General features: G+C 41.3%; 1 protein-coding gene across 2 annotated transcripts in view; it reads right to left on the bottom strand.

Moving 5' to 3' along the window:
- Positions 1-426: 426 nt before the first annotated feature.
- TMCC3 (transmembrane and coiled-coil domain family 3) overlaps positions 427-22,638 on the bottom strand; it is a 124,701-nt gene continuing 102,489 nt past the window's right edge. For both annotated transcript variants that reach the window (XM_043968086.1, XM_043968087.1), the window contains exons 3-4: positions 17,986-18,121; positions 427-5,899 (exon numbers count right to left, since the gene is read on the bottom strand). In XM_043968086.1, coding sequence (XP_043824021.1) covers positions 5,597-5,899; positions 17,986-18,121 — 439 coding nt within the window. In that variant the 3' untranslated portion in view covers positions 427-5,596. The remainder of the gene's footprint in view (positions 5,900-17,985; positions 18,122-22,638) is intronic.

Here is a 22,638-nt window from a genome sequence, read left to right on the forward strand (position 1 = left end):
TGGAGGGAAGGGATTTTTTTTTTTATGCTTAATGGCTGGCACATAATAGGCACTTAAGAAATGCTCATTAACTGTCTGAGATGGGAGGGACCACAGAGGGTTTAGCATTGGATATCCTGTAAGACTCACTCCATTAGTTTTGCTGAAGTGCTTTTGACAGGGTATGTGATATTCCACACTCACAATCCTCCTCCTCTCCAATGGTCATATCTATTAGTCTTGAGTAATGTTTTTTTCTTACAAAGGAAGGGTAGGGGAGAGATAGAAGGTGGGTGAGTAACTGGTGATGACTTGCACATATATATATATATATAAAGGCATCCCCTGAGCTAGTCACTTAACCCTCATTGCCCCGCAAAAAAAGAAGAAAAAAAGGCATCAACAGAGATTAAAAAAAAAGAAATTGAACTTTTTATTAAACATCCAAACTAACATCAATCACATTTATTTAAAAAAATAATGGCACCTGTTTTGAGTTCCGGGATGACCACACACTGTGAGGTGAAAATATACTAAGACTTTACAGATTTTCTTTTTCACATTGGTTGACATAGAACTTTATATCGTGCTACACAAAACGGCGGTTTGGCAGTGGACAGATCAGACCCGACAGCCAGGTAGGAGCTACCTTCACCATCAGTCGCTACAACCTAAGCTAGCATTCTCTTGGACACAAACAGCGCTTGGTTGAAACATTTCTCTACCCACACCCACACACACCCCCCCACACACAGAAGAAAGCCACACTGCACATGCTTAAAATAAATAAAATTTGCAACAAATGAATCAGGTCTGAAACAATCTATGTACATATAGTATTTCCAAACATCTTAGAACAGAGAGCATTTGGTTGATTTGAGGAAATTGGCTGTTTTTTTGTTCTTGGGGGGAGGAGGGGTTTGCCAGTCAGTCTCTTTGTTAATTGCAGTGTTTGTTTCTTTAGGTTTCTAAGTGTTTTAGGATGTAGGCAGCCCGTTCTCTTCTTTTCCTAATTTAAATCTGCAGGCTGTTAATCCCTCAGAGTGGGAACCAAGCCACCTTTTGAAGCCATTTCTCCAGTGAAAACACTGCATTTTAAATTCATCATGTTTGGGCTTTAACATTAGCTGAGGAAACACACAGGATGCAGTCTCCAACTTATTGGAAGAACCCTGTGCAAAGTTATCCAGGGTGGCTGGGCTCCGAGGCTAGCCTATTAAATTCTCAAGTCTAGCACTGTAGACTAGAACCGAACAATCTCCCATAACTATGTTTCTTTGGGGAAGTGCATTCAGTCTCCACGATGCCAGCTACATACTTTCCCCCAACAAATCTACAGTGAGGGAGGGGAGAAGCCTTTCAAGTCGCTGTTGGTGGTTCCATAGCTTTTGCCCAAGGGGTGTGGTGGGGAATGGGGTCAGCAGGTGCCTGTCCGGGCAAATGCAAGGAGAATACAACCATGTCTTTGGCTAACTGACAATTGCCTTCATTCTTTCTTTTTTTTTTTCCTTTTAAGCATCAGTCCACAATTTATTAGGGTGGCCTGCTTCCCTTCACTGTCAGGGATGAAGGGGTTACTTTTTATAACACACTCATATACATCTCCCACCCCATGCCCAACCCTTCCCACCTTCTAATTTTTCCCACTTGGATTCTAAAGAAAAAAATCACAAGTTGGTGCAATCAGAGCCTCTGGAAACCCAGATCTGAGAAAAGCAGATTCATATAATCTTGGCAGCACTGGGAAAGAAAGGAGGGTTTGGGGTAGAGGAAAGGCCTAGTGGGTCACTTTACTGGGGGTCTGGTGGAGAGAGGTAAAGGAGGAAGGTGGTCTCAGGATAGTAACTCTAGCCTCCAACACTTCCCTAGCCTGAGGTGAAAAGTGAGGATAACGGGGCTTGGGCGGGTGTTTGTAAAGGCAAAGCTGGCCCAGGGAGCTTAAGGTTAGAACCAAGAAGGACGGGGAAGGGAATTACAAGGTGTAGCAACATGGTTCTTTATAGCCCCCTTCTGGGTGGGTTCCAGGCAGGCCATTTCCCTTAAGTCACCGCAAATCTGCGACCACCTGTATATCACACATGCATGCACGGTTGTGTGTTTCTTAAAAGTCTCCAAATCAAGAGAGCAGTCTTATTTTGGAACATGCTACAATAATGATGTGAGGAATTAAGTATTTTCAGAAACAAACCCAAAGGACGCAGAGGTAATTGATGGCCAGAGGGAAGCCAGTCCTGGTCAATACTATTGAACGTGTGGAGACAAGGTTGGGTCACATCAATAGAAGCCTGGGTACCGGAGGAATGAGTTGTAAGAGCAGTTGGGTGAAAATGTCACATGTGGTGACAGCACAGGGACAAGTCAGAGAGGGGTAACATGGGGGGCTATTATCAGCCTCAGAGAAGGTGGGAGAAATCCTCGAAGTGGAACTATGACCAAAAATGAGAAGTAGAGAAGTCTTAGTTTTTAAGCTGAGCTCAATTTAACATCTCATTAGGGTGGCAATACACAACAAGAGACAGATTCTCAAAAGTAACAGTGCTTGAAGATGGGGACTCACCCCCTCCAAGTCGGCAACATAGTGCTTTGGTAACTGGCTCAGCCTGAACTAAGGACCCTTTTGAAGGCAACCTGTGGGGAAGTATATTCAATGATCAAGAAAATCAGGGGAGCCCACCAAATACAAAAAGCTTCAACATCCTGTGAGGGGCTCAGAAGCCACTGTGTTTGGCAACGCACACACACAAAAAAAGGCTCTCCTATGCTTAAGACTTAAAAAATCTATCTTCTTGCCCACAGAAATGACAGGAGACAATGAAAGATAAAAGGTTAGTTGGTCTATGTGCAAATTTGAGAAAATTCCTCAATGACATCAGTGTTTAAAATGTATATTCGCTTAAAATGCACATATTTTCCCAATAGAATCATATCCTGTGTTTCTACTAAGAAAAAATTAAGATCTAAAATCAGAAGGGCTCCTCTATTTTCTCTAATGTTTTCAATCTACAGTACACCATTAATCTCCCCCACTTAATGGGGACTTTGCAAGAGGAAAGTCTTATTCATTTATTTTTTTTCTAACAGAAAAAAATCATAGGTATCAGATGAAAAGTACACTTTGCCCCTGCAAGATGTACCATTGGCTACTGGCTCATAAACCTTTAATGAGGCTTCAGAACAAACCCTGCTCTAGTGGTAGATTCATTAAGACAAAGTGTTCCAATTATTTGGGAGCTGGTCATATAAATTTAAATCGGCATTCACCACTAAAGAATTGTTTGAGGATATTGCCTATTACATAAGTTTGAGGATATCGTCAATTACAGAAGTTTCAGATATTGTCAATCACAGACGTTTCAGGGTGTCATCCCTCTCGAGTTGGCTTCACTCTCTATTCCCAGAAATTGGAATGTGACCAGGTAGCATCCCAATGAAACCTCATTTATTCCATTCCAAACATTTACTGATTCATACTAGAGTGAGAAGATTCATTCATCGGAAGTCTTAGCAGTGAAAAGAGAACCAAGCAGCTTGATTACATGAAGAAGCAATAAAGAGGGGGCCAAAAATTAATCCCCAAGGGACAGAAACAGGTTTTTACTCATTCTCTCCAAACAAAAAGAAACAGCTACACAAACCATTACAGAACAAAGACCTCACCCTCATCCCCCAATCCCTGAGTACTTTTCAGGGCCTTCCTCTGAGAGCAGACTTGGAATCCTGCTTGTGAGATCAGTCAGTGACACACATGCTATAATTTGTTTATCCCTGTTCACAGGTGCAGGTGAATACTGATCTCTAAATACAGACATGGAAAGGAAACTAAAACTCACCTATATACTCCTCCCCAAGACCCCAAGATCTTGCCATTTAACCCTGGCTTGGTGAGTTATTCATTTATCATGGAAACACCTCAGGCCAAGACAAGAGTCCTAATACCAGGAAGCAAAGGGTCAAGAAGGAATCTCAGCTCTTCCCTAGTGCCTGGTTCAAAGGAATCTGAAAAACCCATAGACATAGCTCTATTCTTCTTTAAACTCCTGTAACACGAAATCACAGCCACACCCATTTCCCCTCACATTCCCTTAAACTAGAGTTTGCACAATCACATTAAACAAAGAGATTTCCCTAAGAGCAGCTATTTGAAAAATATTGCACTTTGTTTGAATCTATGTTATTAAAAACAGTGCTTCCTGAAGACAAAAAACTGCACTGATGCTTCAGCAGATCTTCATATTAAAAGTTAACACACATATACACACTCCTGTCACACCCGAAGGAAGGTGTGTTTTGAATAACAGAGCCAAATAGAAAATTTCTACCGAAACAGCTCTTCCATTTTCTTTCTTTTGCTTTTTAAATAATTTTAAAAGCTTCTATGTCAAAGAAAGTGTTTTTTCCTCCTTACTCCTAGGCAAAAATATTTCACCTTAGTTGGAACTCTTTAGGATGCTTTCATTTCAATACCATTTTCCTTAAGACCACAAGGGATAGGTGGCATCTCTAGCAAGTTATTCTTTCTCTAATCTCCCACCTTCCTGAGAGCACCTTATCAGTGTGGTGGCTGATTCCATCATCCACTTCAATCACTCTTCACTCAACTCCTGCCCTATTGCCAGACATGACATCATGCTCTCTTTATAGCAGTTGGCCATGAAGTCATGTTGAATCAAGCATGTCTCTCTCGTTTCCTATAGCAACACGGCATCATTCCTATGTTCCCATATGCTTCGAGATTTCCCCCAGAGAAAATGAAAATGGGGACCACATCTTCCTGAAAGGCGGGATGTCACATAGAAACAGGCCAGGGTACTCCTCGAAGGACCCAGTCCAAAATACAAATGACTTCCAGACCAGTCACTACTCATGAGTCATATGGAATTATTTGGCACCTTCTTGAACAAAAATAGGTCTCTAGTCAGTTAAGATAGTCAAGTGGAATGACTAAATCTACTCATAAGTGCTACCACTTTGTGATTTCAAGGACAGAAGATCCCCATTAAAACCCTAATTTTGTTTGTTGGAAGCCATTTCAACATTCCTGTGATAATTCTAATGAATCACTGCAAACATGGGGTTTCTAGCTAAGGACCAGCTAATAAGCATATTGGGTCCCCCTAGGTCTCTTTCACCAAATCAAACCCTACAATTTCTCTGGGAGGCAGATCGATGGAAGAAAGGGTTTGCTGAGACCTTGAGTTTCAAAGGGTAGGTTTCTGAAATCCACTTTCACCCTTCTGACATTTTCCATAGACCAAATCTTCCTGACCAAGCCCCATAAACTTAAATTAAAAAAAAAAAAGTTAAATTAAAAACATAAAATAAAACAACCCGACACTCCCTTTTTACGCTGTGCTGGTTTTGCAGAGTGGAAATCTGTTCCGATTAAGGCAGCAAGTAGTGAGGGAAGAATTTTACAAGAGACGGGCTAACCATGGACAGTGATTAAGTAGGCAACTGCTATCAAGTTAGAGAATTGCAATTATTTACAGGTTACAGCTTGAGTCCTCTTGAAGCTGTCATCCAGTGTGCACGACAGCTGTTTTTAAAAATTTGGTACTTAGTATATGTGGAAAAGGTTGTACTATCTCAAGAGAATGCGAAGCCAGGATGAATCGCTTCATCTCGGTATTATTATCCTCTCGATAGCACCCAGAATGTGATCCCAGTTTTTAAAAAATATCGCAAGAAGTGTGACTGCAAAGAAGGTGCCGAGGATGTGGAAACGGCTCTTCATCATGGGGGCGACAAACTTGGCGATGGTGGACACACACACGAGGACGACGGTCATGAAAGCTAGGATCACGTTGATGCACTTGCCCAGGAGGACTTTGGCGTTCACAGTGTCGGTCTGGACGGCTTGCTGCTCTTGTTGATGGAGCTCAAGCTTGGAGATGCGGGTCTGGCAGGACTCCAAGGCTTCCTAGGAGATGGAAGAAGAGAGACACACGAGATTCAGGATGGGTCAAATTGGGTGATTAAGACTTAGATATCAGGTGGTGGATAGACGCATTTTCCTGAGTTCAAATCCTGCCCTCAGACACTTACTAGTTGTGGGACCCTGGACAAGTCACTTCACTCTGTTTGCCTCTGTTTCCTCATCTGTCAAATGAACTAGAGAAGGAAATGGTGAACCACTTCAGTGTCTTTGCCAAGAAAACCCCAAAATGGAGTCACAAAGAGTTGGACACGACTGAATGACAATCTATGTAGAATGAGATGATGAGTCTTGGCTTGACCATTTCTTTTTTTTTTCTTTGTAGGGCAACGGGGGTTAAGTGACTTGCCCAGGGTCACACAGCTAGTGAGTGTCAAGTGTCTGAGGCTGGATTTGAACTCAGGTCCTCCTGAATCCAAGGCCAGTGCTTTATCCACTGCGCCACCTAGCTGCCCCTTGGCTTGACCATTTCTAAGCTCACTTCAAGATGTAGGCACATTCACTCAGTCTCAATCTACAAATTTGGAGTGTTGGACCAGATGACCTCTAAGATCTTTCCTATCTCTCAATCTATAATCCTACATTTTACAAGCAAACTTTGTTCCGGAAGGCAAATGACAAAAAATACTTTCTCCTTTTACATAGAAGGTGGTGAACTATGGTTGAGGAATGTTACAAGATCTGTATAGTTTCCAGCTACTTATGGGCTTCTCTTTGTTGTAAGGCATTGTCCTGGATGGTGATAGTATTAAAAAAAAAATCATTCTAGGTGGTGCAGTGGATAAAGCACCAGCCCTGGATTCAGGAGGACCTGAATTCAATTCCGGCCTCAGACAATTGACACTAGCTGTGTGACCCTGGGCAAGTCACTTAACCCTCATTGCCCCATGCCAAAAAAAAAATTCATTAACAAAACTTTAAAGAAATCCTACAATTAAAAAAGATTCACTGTTTCACGTGCAATCCTCGTTTTTTGTATATAGTTGTTTATATGTTGTTTCTTTCATTAGATTGTAAGCTACTTGAGGGAAGGGACTGTCTTTTGCCCTTTTTTGTATCCCTAGTGCTTAACATAGTGCTTGGCACATAATAAGTGCTTAATAATAAGTATTTATTGACAGTTGTTTGTGAAGTACAGAATTTTTTTAAGTGTTTTAAAAAAAATCTTTTATTAAGGTTCCCAAGGCATCTACCCTGTGAGTTTCTCAATGGAAAGAAAAATTGTAAGGCTTCAACTGTTTGCATCTATCATTTGAGAGGAAAGTCATTCACACATTTTAATGATGTTAGTCTGACAAAGATGACAGAAAGAAAAAGAAAAAACATTCCAAGATTTTTAGCTCATTTTGTCGTGTCCAATAACATCAAATGAGAGATATACATGAAAGGCCTTTGCAAATTATTTTAATGTTCTAGAAATGTAGTGGGTCTGGATGGCAATACCATGCTTGAAAGAACACTTTACAAAACCCAAGAGTGCTACATAAACATGAAGAGTAGGTATTATTACTGCTTGAAAGAGCAATCATAGTAATACTTAGTGTTCATAGAGAGCTTTCAGGTTAGGAAAGCACTTTACAAATATTCTTATTGTACCGTAACAACAACCCTGGGAGGTAGATGCTACCATTTCCCCCATTTTACAGAGGAGGAAACAGGAGTTAAGTGACTTGTCCAGGGTCACCTGGCTGGGGTCATAAAGAGTCAGACATGACTGAAAAATGACTCAACAAGAAAGCTCATGGAGTGTGTCAAATATCCAGAGGAATGGGAGAAAGAGTGGCAAGCTTGAAATAGTACAATCCTTTGCCCTCCCCTTAACAAAGGTGACAGGAGTGAAGGTAAAAAATTAGGGGGCTTAGGAAGGCTCCTGACCTTACTTATTAACCCAGTAGCCCCTTGAGACTAGGCATCATGTTTTCACTCCTCTCTGTGTTTGTGCTTGGTATACAGTAAGCACCCTATAAATGCTGGTTGATTGTAAACCTGCTGTAATGTTCAATGCATTCTGATATTGCCTAACCTGTTTACTGATATGCATTTGCTTACCAGTCATTTTCTGGTTAAAAAAAAAAGAGAGACAGCTAACAGCTCCAACATTCATTATAATTTTCCATTAAGTATGTACATCAGAGACCAAGGAATGGAATTAACGTGTTGCCTTGGCAACTCTGGTTACACCAGATGATCAAAGTTAAAGCGTCTTCATTTCTTCTCTTACAAAGAATACAACAAGGGTTTTTTCTTAGTGTGCTATAAAATTACTGTAATAGAAATTTAAAATCCCTGTAAGGGGCAACTAGGTGGCGCAGTGGATAGAGCACCGGCTCTGGAGTCGGGAGGACCTGAGTTCAAATCTGGCCTCAGACACTTAACACTTACTGGCTGTGTGACTGTAGGCAAGTCACTTAACCCAATTGCCTCACCAAAAAACCAAAACAAACAAAAAATCCCTGTAAGGTTCCCCAGCACTCTCTTTGGCTGACTTTGGACTTCTGAAGGCCTTGATTCTAACCAGGTCATGGAACCCAGGAAGAATCCCAGGAAGAACAGAAGAGCTTTGTGCCTTGAGGCAACTGGGAGGGGAAAGATGGGGGGAAGATAAAAGCACTGAGCCTGGAATCAGGAAGACCCAGGGTTCAAATCCTGCCTTAGACACTTAACTAGCTGTATGACCCAGGATATGTCACTGAACCTCTTGCCCTCAGTTTCCTCATCTGTGAAGTGGGAATAATAATAGCTCCTACCTTGAAGGGTTGGTTGTGAGGAACAAATGAAATTAATATTTGTTAATGTTTGGTTGCTTTGCAAACCTTAAAGTACTATTAAGTACTTAAAAGTAAAGTATATAGTTAATACTCAAAAGTATTAAAGTAAATGCTATTATTATCATCATCACTTCATTAAAGTTTACCAGAGCTTGATCAGCTTCCAAGATCCAGCTGAAATTCAGACATAATAATGATCATATTAATGAGAGCTAACATTCATAATGACATTCTCAGAGATCGAAGGTGACTTGGATGAGGTAACTGTAAGCAGTTGGCACAAGGACTCCAATCCAGATCCAGGCTCTGTCTGCCAGGCTACAGCTACCTCTCTGTTAGAGGCCCAAACAACTTTAAAATGGTACAGCAGGGGAAAGATCATTGACTCTGGACTCGCAGGACCTGAGTTTAAATGCTACCTCTGATACCTGCTGCTCTGTGACTGTATCCAATTCACTCAATCTCTCTGGGCCCTTGTTTTGTTTTGTTTATTAATCTGTAAAGTGGAGGAATGGACTAACTAGCCTTTAAAAGCTCTTCTTCCCTCTTTAGATCTTTTGATCCTATGCATTTGGAATCAGGAGACCTGGGTTCAAATTCTACCATGGAGATTAGCTCTGTAATAATGGGAAAGGAAAAGGGAATAAGCATTTATTAAGCACCTACTATGTACTGGGCACTGTGCTAAGTATTTTACAGCCACTACTATCTCATTTGATCCTCACAAAAGCCCTGGAAAGTAGGTGCTATTATTACCCTCATCTTACAATTTTGAGGAAAACCAAGGCAGACAGAGGTTAAATAACTTGCTCAGGGCCACACCTGACAACAGGCCCACCAAGCAAAGCACAGTCCTTCTAGGTCCTAGTTTCTTCAAAAAAAGGGCATTGGAGGGGCAGCTAGGTGGCGCAGTGGATAGAGCACTGGCCCTGGAGTCAGGAGTACCTGAGTTCAAATCTGGCCTCAGACACTTAACACTTACTAGCTGTGTGACCCTGGGCAAGTCACTTAACCCCAATTGCCTCACTAAAAAAAAAAAAAAAGGGCATTGGAGTTGAAGGCACCTAAGATGCCTTCCAGCACTCAAATCTGTGATGCTACGAACTTCTCAGAACTCAGTTTCCTCATCTGTTAAATGGGATCAGTCATACATGTGTGCCCATCTCTCTGCAAACCTTAAGAGGGCTATGGATCTGTGAGTTAGTACTATTTCTTTGGAACTGCTTTTAGGTGCTTTTCATTGGGGGTTCAGCATCAATCCCTCTATTCCTTGAAAAACCCTTTACTTAGGCTGAAGGTTAACACGCACCCCCAGCACATGGGCAACCCAGAGACTAAGAACTGAAACAGGGCTGAGGCTCACAAGCCACACCGTGACTAAGACTTTGCTGAGTAAAGACCCCTGACAGCTCCACTACCCACCAACATGACAAAACCACACGCTTAGTCATTTCCTTAGCAAGGTTTTTTTCCCCCTTCTGTAGTTCAAAAGGGAATCAGGAATAAAAGCTTAAATTAAAATTTCTGAATCCCCTGGTGACTTTTCTCCCCCTCCTTCTCTGCCTTTACCTTCTCCTAAAATAATTTTCTAGGTGATTGAAAAAAGGGAAGAAAGAAATAATCCAAATACAACAAAAGCCAGACACAGACAACCCAGATGGCCCCCACCTTCTGAAGCAAAATGACATCATCCCAAACCCTTATAATTTACCTGCTAAAGTGTAAGTGATTAAGTTGCCCAGTGTAATGGAAGCAGCTAAGAGCAGGGCCAGAAATACCCCATATTTTGTCTGCTAACCTGGCCTCGGAGGTTGGGAGGTCAGTGCTTTCCACCTTCTTGGTAATTACACAAAGTTCTGAGGTTCTGGGATTACCCAGAGATCAGCCAGGCAGCTGGAACACCAGCTCACACTGTTCCTGGTGAAATAGCTGACCCCTAGTCTCAGTTTGTGGAAAGCCCCACTCTGGCTGAGGCTTCTCATTATCTGGACTCAGAGAGTAAACAGCTCCTGAATTGTGCCCTTTTCCCATCCATCCTCCCTCCTTTCTCTACCTTTGTGCCCCCCCTCCCCCTCCCCCTCATTCAAGTCACAGAATCCTCAGCTTGCTTCAAACTCCATCTTCTTCCTACATGAAACTATCTTCCATTCCCCCCATATAGTAGAGTGGAGGCTCTTAGCCTAGGATCTGGGAACTTTAAAATGGGGCTATATTTCAATATAATTGGTCAACTTTTATATTTTGATATTTATATTTTTGATATTTAATTTTATGCATTTAACAACATGATTCTGAGAAAGGTCCATAGGCTCACCAGATTGCCAAGGGGTGCCACGATGAAAAGGGTGACGAGCCCATGACATGCAATTTGCCCCCACCCCCCACCCCATCTATCACTTGGTATCCACCTATCCTGACTTTTGAATTGACACTGAACTGTGATGAGTCTGGAGGAGAGAGTGAGGCTGGTGACTGTGCACAGCCCTGCCTCACTTAAATCCAATTCACTTGCAAGCCAAGATATCAACTCCCAATGGCATTGGTCTTCTTCAAGAATGAAGGATGGGGTGGGGGTGGGGGGAAGCTAGGTGGCACAGTGGATAAAGCACCAGCCCTGGATTCAGGAGGACCTGAGTTCAAATCTAACCTCACACACTTGACACTTACTAGCAAATGACTGGCAAGTTACCCTCATTGCCCCGCACAAAAAAAGAATGAAGGGACAAACAACAACAGTTATTTCTCCCAGCTAGACTATAAGCCCTCTGAGGTCAAGGACTTTTAATTATTTTCTTTGTATCTATCTCTAGCACATTAATGCATAGTAAATTCTTCGTTGCTATTCAAATTGTGTCCAACTCTTCATGACCCCATTTGGGGTTTCCTTGGCAAAGTACTACAATGGTTTCCTTCTCTAGCTCATTTTACAGATCAGGAAACTGAGGCAAACAGGGTTAAGTGATTTGCCCAGAGTTACATAGGTAGTAAGTGTCTGAGGTCAGATTTGAACTCAGGAAGATGGTATTCTTTACCCTCTATTCCACTGACCACCTAGCTGCCTATACCCGTTTTACAGATGAGAAACTGAAGCAGACAGAGGTTAAATAACTTGCTCAGGGTCACACAGCTAGTAAGTGTCTGAGGCCTTATTTGAACTCATGAGCCAGAGTCTTCCTGACTCCAGATCCAGCACTCTATCCACTTCACCACCTAGCTGCCTAGTAAAATGCTAAGTCAATGAGATGTCCAGTCCACAAACACTGAATGAATTATCATTTAAAGTAAGGCATTGTGTGAGGTAAGAAAGACCCAACTTGGAGAAGGCCCTGAACCCCAAAAGCTTAAGACATGAACAGAATTAGGAGCTGATACTTGCAAGATATTTTCAAATTACATTTTAACAATATTTATATAATTACATATATATAAAATTTACAAATATTTATGCAAATGGTATATTTATAAAACCAAATTATGGGGGGCCCCAGAGAAAGGGGATTACTCTCCTATGCTTCCCCCCAATCTGGCTTACTGCTAAGATCAGGACTCAGAGACCTTGGAGCTAATGCTCAAGTTGGAAAAGAAGGTGAAAGAGAGAAGTATGTGGTACAGTGGTTAGAGAGTCATTGAAAGCAGAAAAACTAGGTTCAAATCTGCTGCCGATCCACATTGGCTATGTGGACCTTAGGCATTTTATTTAACTTTTTAGGATTCCCTGAATTAGATTAAATTGGAATTGGGAAATATTTAACAAAACAAATAAAAGTACAATAAACATAGATAATGTTACTATGTGGTTTTCTAAGTCAAATATGTAGCCAAAGGCATCCTTGTGTATGCTTCAGTAGCTCCCCCCCTTTTTTTTGCGGGGCAGTGAGGGTTAAGTGACTGCCCAGGGTCATATAGCTAATAGTGTCAAGTATCTGAGACTGGATTTGAACTCAGGGCTGGTGCTTTAATCCACTGTGCCACCTAGCTGCCCCTCCCATTTCTATTTGCATTTGACATCGACATTACTGCTCTAGACAATTCTCTAGACTCCAAATTGCAGAAAAGGTGCAAACCTACTTTGGTAGATGGAATTGTGTTACCTGGGAGTTCCTTCCACCAATGAAATTATAGGTTGGTCAAAAATAAAACAAAAAGAAAAGTAATAATCATAAAATAGTAGAAATTTCTCATCTCTACCTGAACAAAGAGGGATTCCAGGATTAGAATTATGCAAAGAACCCTAGAGCTTGATCAGACAGCATGACAACCTGGATAGGACACTGGTCTTGGAGTCAGGAGGAGCTGGGTTCAAGTCTTACTCTGGATACTTACTACCTGTGTGACATTTTTATCTCTCAGGGCCTCAATTTCCTCCTCTCTAAAGTGAGCTGGGTGGGGCTAGACTAGATGACCTCTGAGTTCCTTTCAAGTTCTATAGCTATGATGCTACAATCTCAGTTCAAATCTGACCTCAGCCATTTGATTATTTTCATGATTTGATACTTCATCTCCCCAGGCCTCAGTTTCCTAATCTGTAAAATGAGGAGATTGGATTAGAAGGTTTATGAGGTCTGGGTGGAGATCTAGGAGTCTATGCTCTATAAAATGAAGGGGTTTGAGCTAAATGACCTCTGAAGTCCCCTTCAGTCCTAAGTCCACTAAAGCCAATCAAAAGGGAGAGAGAGAGAGAGAGAGAGAGAGAGAGAGAGAGAGAGAGAGGGGTTGTCATTATACCCCCAAATCAGGTAACCTCAGTCAAGCCTGTGATAGAGAGGGCAGCATGAAGATGCCAGAAAGGAGTGGGAAGGATGTCCTGAGATTGCATTAAGAATCTGGTGGCAGTAGGACAAATGTGACCCAGAAAATGTGGACCTACTGTAGCACAGTCACCTATGGAAGCTACCAGAGGGAAGGGTGAGCCTGGAAAAATTTCTTTTCCCAAGTGTACCTCTTGACATCTCTCTGCCCAGCCCTGATGATGTTGTTGTAGTAGGAGCAGCAGCAGCAGCAGGAGGAGAAGTAATAGGAATAGTAGCAGCAATAGTTGTAATAATAGCAGGAATACTACTAAGAAGGGGCAGCCAGGTGGCGCAGTAGATAGCGCATTGGCCCTGGATTCAGGAGGACCTGAGTTCAAATCGGCCTCAGACACTTAACAATTACTAGCTGTGTGACCCTAGTCAAGTCACTTAACTCAATTGCCTCACCAAAATAAATAAATAAAAATGAAAAAAGAATAGTAGTTAATAGTAGCAGGAATAGTAGTACTGGTAATAGTAGCCGGAGCAATAATAGCCAACACCTATGTAGTTACTTTAAGGTTTGCAAGGCACTTTACAAATGTTATCTCATTTTATCCTCACAACAACCCTGGGAAGTGGCAAATTATCCCATTTTGCAGACGAGGAAACCGAGGCAAACAGATTTGAAGTGATTTGCCCAGGGTCACACAGCTAGTAAATGCCTGGGGTGAGTTTTTAACTCAGGACTTCCTGGCTCCAGATCCAGCACTCTGTCCATAGTGACACCTAGCTGCCCAGGTGTAACTGATGTGACACAGTTCCGTACACTTAATCCAGATGGGATATGCCTAGGGTGGAAACAGGGATGTGTTGGTAATTGTTTAATGATTGCCTCTAGGAGAACACAGGGCACATTTTATTCTGTTTTACTAGTTTAATCTGAATTACTAACATTTTCTCCACCCCTTTCTTAAGTCTAGACAATTAATGAAACAACAAATCAAGCATAATTTATAGCATTTGCTGATTTCCAAGGTGTAAATGCTCACAGTGAAAATTTTGCAATGGACTCATGGGTGTGAGCTTGCTCTAGCACCATCCTGCTTGGGTAGACGCATTGAGGAGATGGGAGAATTACTATCATGAGATCACGGGCTCACAGAACCAGAGCTGCAGGGGCCCTTAGAGACCATTGATCCAATACTTTCATTTTACAGTAAGGAAACTGAGGCCCGAGGGAAGTTAAGTGACTGGGTCACACATGTAATAAATAGCACTTGGGATTTGAATCCAAGATCTCTCACTTAAAAGACACTGTTCTTTCAAGAAATATTTGCTTCTCAGAGAAGGAAAAAAAAAATCCCTCCCTTATCAGCCAGAATTCTTAGGATAATAAATTTGTATAATATTTTTCAGTGAATACTTCTGTATTTTTTCCTTTATTTTAGGGGTGTAGCTTATTTTGAGACCCAAAGCCTGGAGCAGTCCAAATCAAAACTCTCTCTAGTTTTGGGGGTCTCTGCTTTCTTGCTGCAGACTGCCTGAACCTTAACCCTCTGGTAGAATCCTGCATGGTGCAAAATGTCTATCCTGGAAACTTTTTACCCTGTGATTCTAACGTGAGACCAGTTCTTGGAGCCTTGTGCTTGAGCAAGACCCTACCCCTCTGGAAAACCCATGACTCCCACCCTGCTTTGGCTTTGGCCCCAGCGTGGGGCTGCCTGTTTATGGGAGCTGTCCCAGTATGCAAGAGACCTGTGGTATAGGCTCTTCATCATCGAACTGGCACGCCCCAGGTGTTTACCTACTCTACCCAGGATTGGTAATGCCAGCCGCTGCCCTATTTATACGCTTCCCTTGTTTTCTCGTGCCCCAACTCCACCCTTGCCCCCATTCCCCCACCCCAGTGTGTCTTAAGCCTTAGGCCTTAACTTGTAAAGTTAAAACACATCTATACTAAAAAAACACAAAAAAACATACTGCTCTCAACATTCCCAGGCCAATCTGACTTATTTTTAAAAGAATTTTTAAGCAGCAGCCAACATTGAATGAGGACAAATACTTCAAATGATTAGTCAATAAGCATTTATTAATCCCCTCTTATATACCAGGTACTACACTAGAGATGCATACACCAAAATCAAATAGTTTGGCTCACAGGATTTTAGATTCTATCAGATATGGGAAGGTTCTCCTTGTAACTGGAAGTATTTTGTCTGGTTTGACCCAGATAAGCTCTAGGGTTTCTTCTGACCCTAACAGTCTAGGACATGTGTGTGTGTATACACACACATATAGATACATATGGGAACAAAATGAATGGGGGGGGGGGAAGGAAGAGTAAAATACCCAATGTGAGCATGGCAGGCCTTGAATGTTTAGGCTTTATATTCTGCAGGTAATAATAGAGAGGTATTAAAACTTTGTGAGCGGGACAGCTAGTGGCACAGTGGATTAGAGCACCAGCCCTGGAGTCAGGAGGACCTGAGTTCAAATCCGGCCTCAGACAGTTAACACTTACTGGCTGTATGACCCTAGGCAAGTCACTTTAACCCCAATTACCTCACTAAAAAAAAAAAGTGCTAAAAACAAAACAAAACAAAAAAACCAAAACAAACAAACAAACAAACAAACAACTTTGTGAGGGGGCAGCTAGATGGCGCAGTAGATAGAGCACCAGCCCTGGATTCAGGAGGACCTGAGTTCAAATCAGCCTCAGACACTTGACACTCACTAGCTGTGTGACCTTGGGCAAGTCACTTAACCCCAACTGTCTCAGCAAAAAAAAAAAAAAAAATTGTGAAAGGCTGTGAGGGATGTAAGGGATGTGGTCCAATGGTAGCTTGAGGCAAAGGGACCAGGTAGGGGGACCCCAACATTTCCCTAGGGGAAGGCCAACAGGGGAGGCTGCATGAAGGGAAGGGGAAATGAGAATCTGAAGGAAGGGACAGATGGTAGGTCACAAGAAGCAATCTTCATTTAAGAGATGAGGAAACGGGTATCTAGGTGGCACAGTGGATAGAGCACTGGTCCTGTAGTCAGGAGCACCTGAGTTCAAATCCGGCCTCAGACACTTAACATGTACTAGCTGTGTGACCCTGGGCAAGTCACTTAACCCCAATTGCCTCACTTAAAAAAACAACAATAAAAAACAGTACTTGCCCTCAGAGAGCTTATATTCTGATGGAATGATTTTTCTAACTAGTCGATTAATCCAACTCAGTCTAATCCAGCAAGTGCAATATTTACTGCCTACTATGTGCTACACACTAGGGTTAAGACAGAAAGGACACTGTCCATTGCCTCAAAAGGCTTCCGATCTATCTCAAGACTTGATGTACCCACTACCAATCTAAATCCTATCCATTCTTTAAGGCCTGGCTTATGTTTTGCCTTCTCCATGAAACTTTCCCTATCTGTAGCTCATGTTACCCTTTTGGTTTTTCTTTTTTTTTTTTGGTTTTGGAGGGCAATGAGGGTTAAGTGACTTGCCCAGGGTCACACAGTTAGTAAGTTTCAAGTGTCTAAGGCTGGATTTGAACTCAGGTCCTCCTGAATCCAGGGCTGGTGGTTTATCCACTAAGCCACCTAGCTGCCCCAACTCATGTTACGTTTTCTACCAAGAACTATCAGGTAAATACTCTTTTGAATTACACCTATGGTTCTATACCACAATTTGACAAATAACCACAAGGCCAAGCATTTATTAACTGCCTACTAGATGCCAGGCTGTATTTGGCACTAGAGATACAAAGAGAAAGAAAAAATCCTGAAATGAGATAATCTTTGCTCTCAAGGAGATATTCGGTCTGGCATCATTCTATAGAATTCTAAATGTGCTCCAGTCTCTTCACCCCAATAGAGGACAGGCTCCTTCAGGCCATTGGATCGTGCCATCCCTTCCCCCAAATTTATTTTGTGCATAGTTTGTCTTCCCTGAATGAACGAAAACTACTTGAAGGTAGGGACTGGCTTCTTTTGTATCCTCAATGCTTTAGCTGAGAGCCTCAGTGCATAATAAATATTTCCTAGGTCACTGATCCTTCTTTTTTCAGCTACCCTATCAGAGTCCAGTACACACCAATGAATGTTTAATTGACATTTGCTCATCTGAGCAGGGTGGAGCAACCCTGTCTCTAGAAAGAATGATCTCTACTCATAAGGGAGGGAAGAAGTAAGCCTCGAATCAAGGTAGGCATTTGGAAATTATGCTCTGATAACCCTGCCCCTTAGGGTTGTCAAGGAAAAATATTTCTCTTTCTTCAGGTAAATTAAAGGTGCGCCTTTGTCTGAGTCAAGGAAGAATTTCTAAGTATCTGTTAAATAGGTCAAAGGTTGGAGTGAAATATAACCTCCCCATCCTCTCAGTAGAGAAGTGGGGGGGGACCTGTGGATACAGAATGTTGCATCCCCCAACAGACATACAGTCCATTGCTTTTGCTCACTGTTGTTGTAGGGAGCATTCCAATGTGAGGAAGAGAAGAGGCAATATCCAGAATTGACTGTGATGATAAAACAAAAGGCACTGATGAAACTATTAAAAAAAAAAAAAGATCGTTAAGGGTTGTACCTGAACATCTCGAGACCTTTCATAGGCCTGATAGGCCACCTTCTCTTCAATGCTGGCGAGCTCCTGCTTCAGGTTGTGGTCTCGTGCTGGTGAAAGATCTGTCAAGTCATGGAGTTGATCTTCTAGCCTCTCATACCTTTAGCAAAAAAAACCAAAACCAAGTATGAATATACCTTTTTTGGAAATGTCTTCAGACAGTACAGTTTAAGAAGCCAAATAGTGGTCTTTAAAAAAAAAATTCCACCCGCAATCAACCCTGTAGCCTAAAGAGACACTTATTCTTTTTATCCTCTCTCCAATCATTCTTCTCTCCTGACAGACAAGAGACAGAATTTTACTTAAAAAATGGAAAGGAGGGAGGCATAGAGACCCATCTACAAAAAGAAGTCTGTTTGAGACCACTGGACCATATTGCTGGTTAAGACTTGTTCCCCTAGGATGGGAGAACTGTGTTTGATATAAGGAGTCAAACTCTGCAGGCTACAAGGAGATGACTGTTATGATGCCTTCTTTTGTTTTGTTTTGTTTTTTGTGGGGAAATGAGAGTTAAGTGACTTGCCCAGGTCACACAGCTAGTAAGTGTCAAGTGGTCTGAGGCCAGATTTGAACTCAGGTCCTCCCGAATCCAGGTCCAGTGCTTTATCCACTTATAGTGCCACCTAGCTGCCTCTCTGATGTCTCTTTGTCCTAACTCCAAGGATTTTCATTTATACCGGTATCTGTCTGCTTCTCTCTCCTTATTTCTAGCCTCTGCCAGATTCTCTCACTCCACTAAAAAATCTCATCAGGAGGGGGCTCTTCCTTCTCAGATGCCGAGGTGGACTATAATGAAGGCAGGAACAGATCTCATTAGCTAATGCATTTTGCCAAGGACAGTGCAAATAGAAGAATGTCTTGGGATGTGTTTCAGGCTACTATCCTGCTGGCTCCCATCTTGTTTGATGCCCACCCCTCTCTCTGCCATTTGCTAAAAGGAGTTTCGCTGTCATGGATTTCACATACCAGAAAGCAACTTGGGTTTAATTCCCCACTTATGCTTAGTGTAACAACCTCAACCGAGTCCCCCGACCCCTCTGAACCTCAGTCTGTTCTCTTGCAAAATGGAGGTGAAAAACCTTCCAAAAGATAGAGAATATATAACACTTTGCAAACTTTATAACCTAAGTAGATGTCAGCTGTTATGATTATTACTGCTGAATTTAACCTGGAGTCCATTCCGAGGTGTTATTGTGTCTTTACCTAATCTAAAATAAATAAACTGTTTGGAGTGTGGGCCAAGGAGAAAATGAGATTGTTACAAAATAGACTGCTCATCTCGATATATGGAAAATGTTTCAAGGTCTCACAAATAATACTGGCACTAATTTTGTTTTTGGTAGGGGGAGACGGACAATAACTGTGACTTCATTGGTATAAAGAATTCCCAGTGTGGAAACTCTTCACCAAAGGTCAGTATTTTGATGACAATATTGTATTCTTTTCAGAATACTGAATTCTATATATCTGTTCATCTCTATTTCAAGAGAGTAGCCTGGGAGTTAAGCGACTTGTCTGGTTTTACACAATGAGTGGATTTCAGAAGGCAGAATTTGAACACAGGTCTTCCTAATTCCAAAGCCAAAGCTGGCATCCATGATACCATGATTCCCATAACATCAAGTATATTTTTCATGCTTTAGATCATTTGTTTTTCATGTTTAGATTATAAGCTCCTTGAGGGCAGGGACTGTCTTTTGCCTCTTTATATCCCCAGTGCTTAGTAGAGTATCTGGTCATATTGGGGGCTTAATAATATTATATATTAAATAATAATAATTATCAATTATTTATTAATTGATGCTCTGGAAAATCAAATCAAACCTACTGTGTATGTGTATACACATGCTCAAGTGCACAAAAACACACATATGTGATGACCACTGTTTATAGAAGGATTTTTTAAAAAGCAAAATTGCTCTTAAAACTAAAACTAAATGGGGCAGCTAGGTGGCATAGTGGATAGAGCACCGGCCCTGGATCCAGGAGTACATGAGTTCAATCCGGCCTCAGACCCTTGACACTTACTAGCTGTGTGACCCAGGGCAAGTCACTTAACCCCAATTGCCTCACCAAAAAAACCAAAAAACAAACAAAAAAAAACCAACCCTAAAACTAAACCTCACGCTTGGGGTTGCAAGATTCACTTTGTAGGTTAATCACAGAGTAGTGGAGTGGAAAGCATTCCATTTGGAGTTGGGAGAGACCTGAGTTTGACCATCCCCTCAGGTCACTTTCATGACTGTGGGGTAAGTTGCTTTAAACAAAGCCTCAGTTTCCTCAATTGTAAAATATGAATAATACTTGTAGCATTAATTAATAGGTGGATGTGAGGCTCAAATGAGATACAATATGGAAATGGTTATAGATGATATATTGTAGGTAATGAAAGCTATAATATATGGAAAATGCTTTGGCAAATTCTAAGGTAATATATAAAATCAGCTATTCTTGTAGTTGGTTTGATTTGGTCTGAATTTGTGTTTTAACTAGGGTGGGGAACTTGCAGTGTGAAGATTCCCGTCTGCCAATGGTGACTTATAACTCATTGATAATTAGTCTTAGAGAGGTTACCTAGGGTAATGAGAGTTAAATAACCATTTGGTCAGTATGGGTCAGTCAGAATTCAAACCTAGATTTTGTGCAGCTCAAAATGGTTATTATTGCTATCACATTATATTAGTGAGAAACAAGGAGTCTCGATAAATGAAAAGCCAGCCTTGGAATCATTAAGACCTGGTTCATGTCCCACCTGATTACATGCTGGGTGACTCTGAGTAAGTCATTTAATCTACCAGTGCCCCAGGTAATTCTTGAAGACTTTGTCAGAGAACATCAGCCAACTGGCACTGAGAGCTGGAATTTTTTCATCCTGAAGGGAATCATTCTCCCCATCCTCTGGAGACTTTTACTGCTATCAATATTTATAGCAGCTCTTTTTGTGGTGCCTAAGAATTTGGAAATGAAGAGATGCCATCCATTGGGAAATGACTAAACAAGCTGTGGTGTAATGATGTGATGGAATATTATTATGCCATAAGAAATGACAAACAGGAGATTTCAGAAAGGCCAGGAAAGACCTGTATGAACTGATATAGAGTGAAGTGAGTGGAACCAACAGAAACAATATTGTTTGATGAAGAACGTGAATGACTTAACTATTTTCAGCAATACAATGATCCAAGACAATCCAAAGGGACTCATGATGAAGCATGCTATCCACCTCGAGAGAAAGAACTGAAAATGACTGAAACATGGACTGAAGCATGCTATTTCTCACTTCCTTTCATTCAAGTCTTCGTTATACAAAATGACTAAAATGGGAATGTTTAACAAGATTGCATATGTATAATCGATGCTGTTTACTATCTCAGGGAGTTGGGAGGGGAGGAAGTGACAGGATTTAGAACTCAAAACAAAAAAACCCTAAATGTTAAAAAATTGTTTTAATATGTACTTGGGGGGAAAATTATATATATATGACTTTTACTGTTATCCCCTACCAGTAGAATGTTAGCTTGAGAAAAGGGATTTTTTGGGGGGGTTGTTGAATGTTTTTTTGGAGGGGGGAAGGGAAAATCCTAGGGACAGCTCAGTGTCTGGTACACAATAGGAACCTACTAAATAGTTGTTGAACTGAATGGTTTTATTTATTTTTATATTGTTTAATTTTAAAAACCGTTTGCTAGCATTTATATAGAGCTTTAAGGTTGCCCAGTTATATATTCTCATTGGATCCTCACAACAAGCTGGGAGGCAAGTACAATTATTACCCCAATTTTATTGATGAGGAAACATTTTTAAAAATTTGGCAGTGACTTTGGGGAAGAGAAGAAAGATAACAATAGGATCATACAAACAGAGTTAGAAGAGACCCCAGAGCCCATCTAGTCTAAACCCCCTTGTTTTACAGGGGAAGAAACTGAGGCAGAGAGAATCATAGGACCACAAGAACTAGAAAGGTCTGATGATCCCACATGATCCTAGTGATCCCAAAAGGCAGTTGAGTCAGATACAACTAGCCCAAAGTAAGACAGGGAGTGAGTACTAGGAGGAGGATTCAAACTCAAGTCATCTAAATCTAAAGTCAGTGCTCTTTCCCATCTGTGGACCCTGGGAGACATGTGACCTCATGCTCCCCATCCCTTCCTCTGAAATAATGTATAGTCATGAATTAATGTAAAATTTCTAACATATCTAAAATGTATTTTAAAATGATTGGCTTTTATTATTAAATTAAAATTTAACGAATTTCAAATTAAAAAAAAAATTAAGTTTAAAAATATTTTAGGGCAGCTAGGTGGCGTGGTGGATAGAGCACTGGCCCTGGAGTTAGGAGGACCTGAGTTCAAATCTGGCCTCAGACACTTAATACTTACTAGCTGGTAACCCTAGGCAAGTCACTTAACCCCCATTGCCTCACCAAAAAAAAATAATGTTAGACATTTTAAAAAGTAAAATTTAAAACCTTTTACACATACTTTTATTTTTGTTTTGGTTTTTTTGTTTTGTTTTCAGGGCAATGAGGTTAAGTGACTTGCCCAGGGTCACACAGCTAGTAAGTGTCAAATGTCTGAGGTTGGATTTGAACTCAGGCCTCCTGAATCCAGGGCCGGT

Source organism: Dromiciops gliroides, chromosome 5 (genome assembly GCF_019393635.1).
Source record: "Dromiciops gliroides isolate mDroGli1 chromosome 5, mDroGli1.pri, whole genome shotgun sequence".
Taxonomy (NCBI): Eukaryota; Metazoa; Chordata; class Mammalia; order Microbiotheria; family Microbiotheriidae; genus Dromiciops; species Dromiciops gliroides.